The following is a 9,596-nucleotide window of genomic DNA, read 5'->3' on the forward strand; positions in this document are numbered from 1 at the left end:
GAATTTTGACTTTTTTTACTTAAGCTAGATTAATTGTTTTAGATAAAAATTATATTCATAATGATCAAATTTTTCATTGGACGTTTTAATCATGATAGAATATCTGCAGAACATGGTCCAAAATTATCCTTCAAAAATTGAAGGATTTCATTGATGTTTTAATGTTAGTTTTATGGATCTTGGTTTTAGTATACTTTAAGACAATGTATGTCATTTCTGTTTTCTAGAGCATTTTCCCACTGAAAGTATTGAGGTATTGTTTTACTATTTGGAGTGATTCATAAATTTCTTTAGTGATATGGTTGGAAAGCACAAATTTATCATTGCGCTTACATGGAAAAGTTTTATAATGATATGCTAAATTTTCATTACCACACCATCAATAATGGAAGTGGATTGGCTGGCAATAAGTTTTCAACACATCATTCACTGATAATTGTATTTATATGATATTCATGAGAACATACATGTTCACATTTGAATTTATGTTATTGATATACTACTGTAGGCCATAATGGAACTCGTCCATATCAATTCATGGGTAGAGTTAACTAAAGTAATACATTGGCCGGTGAAAAGAGTTAATAATAATATTTGAATGATATAATGTATACAAGATTTATACATAATGTTAGGCTTACTACTTTTAGCAGAGGCATTCAGTTCTTTAACAACAAAATTTATAATCACTGAAGTTTAAAAAACCTGAAGCAATCTATTTATTCACTTGTTTTTGAAATGATTATGATGAAGATGTTTTAAACGCTTTGGAATTACACATGGGAAGAATACATCCATGTTTTTTTATTGTTTATTGCTTTATCATTTTATTTTTCAGGCACGTCTATTTGTACCATAAGAAAATGGTAAAAAATTCATGAAGATCGTGTATTCCAGAATCATTCAATATGAAGTTACTAAGGTTAGTTATTTCTTTTGTAATATTAGCTAAATGGACTAATATACATACATATTATTTTACTCTTTGATAAACAGGATTTATAATATGTAATGTCATGATCTTTTCACTTCATTGATTATCTTGTTTGATTTCATATACAAATTTAATTTTGAAATTGATTGATATTCATTAATGTGTTGGTAATATTAAGTGGAGTTTGTATTTTAGCTTAAAAGTTTTGATATTGATTTATTTTGATTTTGGTTGTGGTTTTATGACTATCAGATAACAAGTGAGTCGTCGTTATGAGAACCACGATCTTCTTCGGCGATGCACTTGTGGTAGGTACGCGCTCCCGATGACCATGTGGTTTGACTTGACCACTATGCGTTTGGACTCTTGCTATACGTGCATTTACTTAGGCTACATGTACAGTATTACATGTATAAGCGCGTGTCCGCATATATTCTTTTGTGTAAAATGGCCTGTGGTCCGGACTGAAGTAGCGATACACTAAATGTACAGGTTATGTACGGTAATTGTTGTTTTTGACAGGAGTTTCCTGTCCGTGTCTGTGTTGTGATTTGTTTTTTAATATATAATGTTGGTTTAACGTTTCTATGCTTGTACAAACTGGTTAGGCAGAATACTAAAAAATTACTCTCGCTCTATAAAACTATAACACTTTGTTTTATTTCAAAACGTTTGTGATTGACCCACAATCTGTCAGAACACGCGCTCTGGCCATTGTCCTACCGATGTTATCTACAACTAGCATTTTGGACTCTCGCACCAAACAACAAGATTTAAGTTTCCCGTCGCGCGCTCGATTCTGAAAGGAACTGATGACTTTAATGATTGGTGATTCCTATTGACTTTTTCACCCCTAGGAAACTTTCTTGAATTTATTCTTATTCTGCCGTATGTCTAAGCTATGTATATGGATAAGAGGTCATAACGATCATTAAGGGTGTCAAGTGAACAGATGGGGTTTTTCCCACGGAGAGAGTTTTGGGATTTAGGATCGACTCATTGGCCAAGGTGCGCCACGCTCAAAGGGAAAAAAAACTAAGATACTATGAGCAATCTGAGTACACTGAGTGGGAGAAGGCTAGTTTTTGAATTCGTTGGTTCTTGCTATACCTCATTGAGATATTGCCAATAAGGGTCCCCCCCCCCCCCCCCCCCCGGGTGGGGATACCCCCCCCCGTTTATCTCCAAATAGATAATTTACATTGAATTCGAATCAGTTTACATGACTGATTCTGCCAAAAATTGAAATTAAATATCACGGTCAAGGCCATACGGAGAGACAACTGGTAGTAAAGAGTTTCGCATTTTAGATTGAAATAAGAAATGATCACCTCTTGCGCACTCCATAGGAAGTGAACTTTAAATATAAAGGGATACAATTTTGGAGGGATTGCTTTTAGTCTTAACCCACTAGCCAAATGGAGGCTTGTAGAAGCACTTACTCCTACAAATAGTGCATTGATGGATTCTCAAGCGCTGAACTACGTGGACGTGTTTCAAAGATCTGCCATTATTGCTATTCGCTGTACGATATTCCTCTATTGAACAGTATTCGAAGAGCGAACATATTATGGCTGTATTCGGTGCTTTAAAACGAGTCGATCTTGTACAAGACTGGCGATTCGCAATAATTTGGGATTCAGTGGTCTAATTTGGCAACATGCGCATGATAGGACGAAAGCGTCGGTGGGTCGTGATTTAGGCCTCATCCAGCAGCTGTAGGCTGAAGGGGTTTGAGCAAATTGGAAACAAAAAGGAAGAGCATGCTGATAAATGGGAGTTTGTACAACAGCTACTGAAGTGCACATGCTCTACGCGCAATTTGAAATATGGTAATTGGAGACAGGCGATTCGAAGTTTATCACAATCGGAGCTAGCATATAGATAATTTCGGTTTCAGCTGTAAATTTTATAACGCAGAACGTCATACCTTTACATTCGCGGGTAGACGTATAATATTAGTGGATTTACTTTTAAATTATGCTCCACCGCCGATCCATAGCATTAATATTTTATTCATCATTTGAAAAATATGTTGGTTGTTTAATCGTGTATATTTATGACAAATTAACAAAAACAATTTCGCCTTTGGTGCATGCGAATTTTGTACTTACATATTTTCATAAAGGATATAGTGCCACGGAATTTTTTCGGGTTGCAATTTATTTTTTTTGTTATTTTTATATTGGTAGTAAAATTAGGGAGCTCATAACACTTTTCAGGGATTGTAATGGTATGTAATTAACTTTGAGACTGAAGAAAAATTACTAAAATCCGTCTGGCTTCTGTTTGTGTTTCGTGATAAAATCACCATTTGTTCAGCGGTTGGAGCCATCTGTTAAGCTAAGACTACTATTTTCTCAAATATATTTTTGTTGTTTCCTTGTTTCTGGTTCAGCTAGTAAAGATGTAAGATCATACTGGTTCTAATCGTTACATGTTTGCAAGAGATTTTAATGGGGGCGCGCGAAAGTGGGATTTTTGTCATTATGATCGTCGGGTTGATTTGTTGTTATTTTTCTTATTTTCTGACGACGTAACTGCTGTATTTTTACTATCCCATCCAGCGTCGGAGTAGGGGTAGTTTATTATGTAGCGATCATAAATAAGTGTCTCAACCCATGTTTAATCGCGTTGGTTTTATTCGATCATCTGGACATAACACATTGAACACACAATGGTTTTTGAAGTGAACATAGATGTATTTCGGTGAAGTGAAAATCCTCATACTTGAGAGTTGCCAACTGGCAATTCCGGGGACAGATTCTGTATAGTAGCACACATTCGGTATCATTAAATTTATGCTAAATTTATCTATCTGGATCTCAGGTTTACGACCGCGCAAAAAAAAAAATACAATAAATACTAATTTTTCAGGTATTATTAGGGTTTTTTTAATACAACGCGACTAGAGTTCTGTATTATTTTTTTTTTTTTTTTTTGCGCGTCACGTAAACCTGTGATACGGATGCTACCATTGTGGTATGCTATTCTTTTTATCTGTCTTCATTTAGCGGTAATCAGCCAATCATTAAGCTTTATTTGTCACCATAACACGTTTGCTTTGTTATTATTTCACAGTCCAGAAGATGAGCTAAAATAGTCTTACATACGAGTCTGTTTGTCGGTATTCGCTCATAACTATGGAACTTACATTTGTTTAATTGACAAATCATGCTTCGATTACAAAGAAAGATTTTGGGTTATACTTTTTCGCACTGTCTTATGAACTAAAATCTGCTATTGCTTCGAGTGTGTTTTGGTGAGAAGTAGGAAAGAAATGTTTGTGCCAATGTTTCGTTCTGTTGTGAGTAGACCATATTAACGTAAACTGCATTTGACCTTTTTTTGTAAATAAATTTGTTTAAAATTGAAATAATTAGAATTATGTAAAAGCATTAACTTACAGCTTTGATTAAGTGGGACATCGCGCGCTCGCACTCAGAATGCCTCGGTGGCATAAAGACCATCTCTCGCGCGCGCTTGATAAATCCCCCCGGCGGTGTTATTGCACTGTATTCCAAGAGGAACTGCATGATAACGTACTGCAATATACAAATATGTCAATCTAAATTAAAACTTGCGCCAACAAATACATACCTTATTCTCAGGGACCATAATGTTGATTATGGATATCGATAACATTACCGCATCATCGCTTCATCGGACAGTAGTTATTGAAATATGGAAATTAGGTATTTATTTATGGATATGATATAAATCATTGGTCTTAATGTCAATTTTACTTTTTGGGATAATATTTCCCGTTGTATTTCATCTGTGACAAGTTATTACACGTTTATTGGACATACCGAGATAGTCAATGGATTTTCGGTTATATAAAGCGGAACTTGATTGATACGGAAAATCTCGGGTTACTTCGACAACACCGGATTCATACGTACCAGTACTTAGCCCGTGTCCAGGTCAGAATTCCTTTTTTTATCTTTGTTTTAAAAATTGTAGGTAAAATTTAGGAAATGAAAAAAAAAATAGTATATTAACGGAAGTAAAATTTTTGTGTCCCAAATTGACCAAAAATCTTACAGAAATTGTAGATAAAATTCTGATTTTATACTCGGCGCGCGCAAAATACATTTGTATCTGGGTCGCTCGCTCACAGCTCGAGACTTTTGTAATTTATTGTTACACATAAAACTATTGGAATTGCAATTTGTCAGAGGGAAGTATAAGATCATGTCTCATACCGTTATAAATAAACCTCGGTTTACGAAATGGAAAATAAAAAGAATTGCCGCCATCTTATCTATTCTTGCACAAGATTCTCAGCTCATTTCTATGATGTCCTTACGTGTAAATATCAAATATTTATAAGAATGTCGATAATATAATTTATTCCGCCAGCAAAATTGCAGTATAAGAACTTCCTGTTTATGGGTGCGCATGTGTCTACTCGTCAGGGTGAGATACTAGAACCTGGTTTACGATCTTGTTGTACAGTAGCTAGGAGCGTTTAGTTTTTGTGGGCGTAAAAATGCACCAATAGTATGTTTCGGCATCTTATATTAGGCATCAGCTGTCTTATACTAGCCAATTTTTTGTTTTTTATTTTGAGATTATATTTGTTGAATTTTCTTTAATATTAACTCTGAAATGAAAAAACATGCAAGGTTTTTCTAGAATTGTCCGCCTAAATGAGCATTTATGTTATTCCCGATTTACCAGCAATTCGAATTGTATGACAGGTTTCGAATTTAGAAATGACTTTCCTGAATTTTCATGAAGTTTTTTATGATGTGCTGGTTAAAAAATCGGGGTATTCATTTCATTGAAAGATTACACAATTTCTTATTTCAACCTTGTGAATCAATGTGTAATATTGCATGTCAACAGATTATGAACAGAAAATTGTCAGACGGTCATCAATATTGACCCCCGAATAAATTATTAGACCGTTCTAATTCAAAGGTTAGACAAGTTCATTTGGGCATTCAGGGGGTGAATGAGTTTATTCATAATAACACAAACCTGGGATACAGCTTTCAAAGAAAGGTCCAAGTGTTGTCTTGGTACATCTTGGTCCCTGGACGGTGTACTGGATTCCCTGTTATAGAAAGAATTATACAGGATTAACACATCACAGCGATACTGTATGACATGGACTATCCATGGATTCGGTCTTTCGTTGTTTAAAGTTTTCAAAGTATTTCGTGGGAAGAAACGTTCGTGGTTAGCCTGTGGAGCGGCTATTCTAACTACCAAAAACGAATTTCGAGTTTTAACACGAAAGCAACAAAAAAGGGAATTTGGACCCTCTGGTGGCCATGACCGGTAAGTTTTATTTCATTTACATAAACCTGGGGGATATGGGGTCATGACATGTTGTGAACGACAGATCCCTTTCGAAGTATTTGTCATGGAGTTAAAACAGAAAGTCCAGTTTTCTATTTGGTCCAAATTGACGAAGCCAAACGATATCATTGAATTATTTTTGTCAATCATAATGCATTGATAAGAAGATTAATAAATAATAAAAAAAATACCTTCAGTTAAAAAGTAGGTCACGGTGACCTAATATTGTCAATTGCCAATTAACACCCTTCATTGTCATACCCAATTTGATAAAAACCCACCTTAAGCTGTCATTGATATCGCTTACGATACACAACGCCATATTCAACCAAAATATGGTATCATAGGATCAAAGGTTTCCAAGAGTACCGCGTGGTCCCGTGAACATAATACCAAACGAGCCCATCGGATCCCCAAGGGAGCGGTATGCTATTCCATCAAACCATGGCGGCCACCATACTATGGAGATTAGATGGTTTTCTCTGAAGAGAGCTACTTACATTGGCGTAGTCGAGAATGACTCCGTTGGTGCTCGTGAAGTTGCTTGAACTTGTTGTTTCAATGGTGGCGATACGCTGATTGGTGGCATCATATGACATGAGGTAGGAGGTCTGTAAAACAATGCAAAACCAATGAACAGAAAGTTATCATCCATTGGTCTAAGCTAAAGCTGAAAACATCCCTCCTGTTTGAGTAGCTCGATGGTTACTTTGATGCGTTCGAACGGTGACATCGTGATGACATCATGGGTACAACTTTACTTTGCTTCCAGATCGTTAGCTATTTCTGTCCGTACGCGTACGCGTTCATGCATATATGGAGGCAAATATTGCAGCAGCAAGTCGTTAGTATTTCCCTGATTTCAGAATGGGGCACGGTAAGGATGAAGAAATCTAGTCTTGAAATAAATACCGGTGTGCAGACATTTGAATTGGGTGGGTTATAATTTGAGTGTGAACATACAATGAACTTTAACAAATGTAAATTGCATATCAATCCTTTTGACATTGACTATGTTTTTCGAGGTTAAAGTTTAAACTTATTACTGTGAGAAGTCATATTCTGGTGGTATGTTATATTACGAGGTTTCTGAACGCCTTCCTTTAGGTAATTTACAATTTGTATTTGCGTGAACCGTTTCCTGAACTACATTGATTGATCTATTTGACGTACCAAAATTTCATTACTCAAAAGTAAGTACTTTTTCTTTAATATCTATTACAACTTATTTCCATTTCAAGTTAAACGACATTCTGATGGCAACATGGTAAATTCCATGTAAGTTCTTAATATAAAATTATCAAATTTTATGTCCAGGTTCAATAAAACGCTTTGATCATATTCAGTTGTTATTAAAAAGTGATACCAACTGAAAATGAACATTTTAACAATTCAGAGGAATTAAGTTGAGAAGAGTAAAGCCGAAAACTTACCGACACAATCATTGGTGCCACAGCATTTGGACGGTTAATTGCCAGAACGTTTCCTTGGGTACCTTCCCATTGTTTTGGAACACAGCAGATTTGTGCGCTAGCCACAAAGGCTACAGAGCAAGCTACAAGGATCTGGAACATCGTGTGTGTCTGTGTGGCGGTGGTGGTAATGGTTGTCCGGCGATGTCTTCCCAAATACTGACTCCCGAAACCCAACAGATTGGTCTACTTTGGCCCTCGTACGTGACCTATCGCTCCTGTCCATCTGCCCTTATCAACAAGTTCTTATCGTCGAGGCCTAAGCTAGCTACACTGTGACATTGGCTTACTTAATAGCATGGTGTTATCTTAGACAATTAGGACCTATCTGTCAGCAACTCAAATTTGAGTATGCTGCAACTCTGAGCACTGAAACTTAAATGTTCAAGAGATGGTGCGTTTCTTGCATTCATTCATAAATCAATAATGATGATTGAAGCCTTTTAGAGAGAGAAAAAATACTGTGTAAATATGAATCGTTCGTTTGCTTCTTAAAATTGTAAAATGGCATTCCTTGGTATAATTGAAAATGTTGAAGATATATATAGTGTAAATGTGAATCGTACGATTGCTTAATACAGTTATGAATTGACATGACAAAATATAATCCGAACTCTGAATTTTAGGACAAATCGAATTGGTTCAGTCAACGCCATGGATATACATGTAAGAAAATACTGTATGATTGTTAAATTTCGGGGAAAGTCACTATCTCCACTTTGATACTACACTGTAATTTGCAGGAAGAATTCGAAAAGTTTGAGTATTTGTCAATTTCTAACAGTAATATGCTATAAAGATAAGCTTACTTATTATCTTCTTTTTTTTAAATTTTTTTTTGGTATTTAAATTATATAGGGCGAAATTTATTTCGCCGTGAATAAAAACTGCAATGCAGTAGTCATTTCAATGACTGTGCATTTAGAACTGGTCATTGAGCATATCAATGGTGTCCGGCGGGAAGTTTTCAATGAGCAATGACTTTCATGAAATCGGCATTTGAGGCAATTGATCAAAGTGGTACATCGCATAGACATTTCACCTTATTCTGAAACTACAAAACGAGGGATGGAGGTCCCATAGACTAGTATCCTGTCTGTCACATTTTTTTCGGTATAAAAATAAACAGTTGATTAACGTGGAAAAGGTCTATATCATTCAGACTATTTATGAAAACCCATAGTTGAGGATCAGAAAATAGGAGACAGAGAGTGGTCTTGGGTGAATTCGAATCTACTTGGAAACCCATACAGTCAGGGGTACCGCAAGGATCTGCCCTGGGACCGTACTAATTCTAAATATAACCCTGATTAAACTTTTGAGATATCGCACTTTTATTAATATCTAACGATATAAGAATAATGATTAAAAATAAATAATTACAAACACCTATAGGTATATGTTTCACTTTTTGTTTACTCGTGACAATAACAAATAAGTCAACTCACTAAGTTATATCTATGCGAAACGCGGGACATCGCACTAAACAGGTAAGCATTTCCTGAGCATGTTGATATTTAATTCGGTCAATTCGCGAGTATTCTAATCATCGTAGAGGATGAATGTGACATTTTGGAGAGGTATATATATATAATTATAATTATAATAATTAAAAGCATGTGTAATTATAATCAGAAAAAAAGTTTCTTCTCTCTTCTGTTCGTTTTTTACATTGATACTTGTACATTACTAGTTCCATCATATTTTTATCAATTTTATCGATGCATTATATAGTCTATAAATGATTTGCATGTACACACTGTACTATTAAAATGTAATACTATTGAGTATATAAACACTTTTTACTGAGAATCATTCAGAAGTAAAGTGGTAATAATGATGGACATTATTGTAACCTATAATTGTGAAAATATCTG

The 9,596-nt window shown here is 35.3% G+C and overlaps 1 protein-coding gene across 1 annotated transcript; it reads right to left on the reverse strand.

Annotated features, from left to right (window-relative positions):
• Positions 1–5,888: 5,888 nt before the first annotated feature.
• On the reverse strand, positions 5,889–7,922 carry LOC138324595 (ependymin-related protein 1-like). The gene is made up of 3 exons (XM_069269645.1): positions 7,681–7,922; positions 6,748–6,858; positions 5,889–5,999 (listed from the first exon to the last, which is right to left on the reverse strand). Exons 1-3 carry the CDS (start codon positions 7,819–7,821, stop codon positions 5,904–5,906), a joined length of 348 nt encoding a protein of 115 aa, XP_069125746.1. The 5' UTR covers positions 7,822–7,922; the 3' UTR covers positions 5,889–5,903.
• Between the last annotated feature and the right edge of the window lie 1,674 nt (positions 7,923–9,596).

The sequence above is a fragment of the Argopecten irradians genome, chromosome 5, assembly GCF_041381155.1.
Source record: "Argopecten irradians isolate NY chromosome 5, Ai_NY, whole genome shotgun sequence".
Lineage (NCBI taxonomy): Eukaryota > Metazoa > Mollusca > Bivalvia > Pectinida > Pectinidae > Argopecten > Argopecten irradians.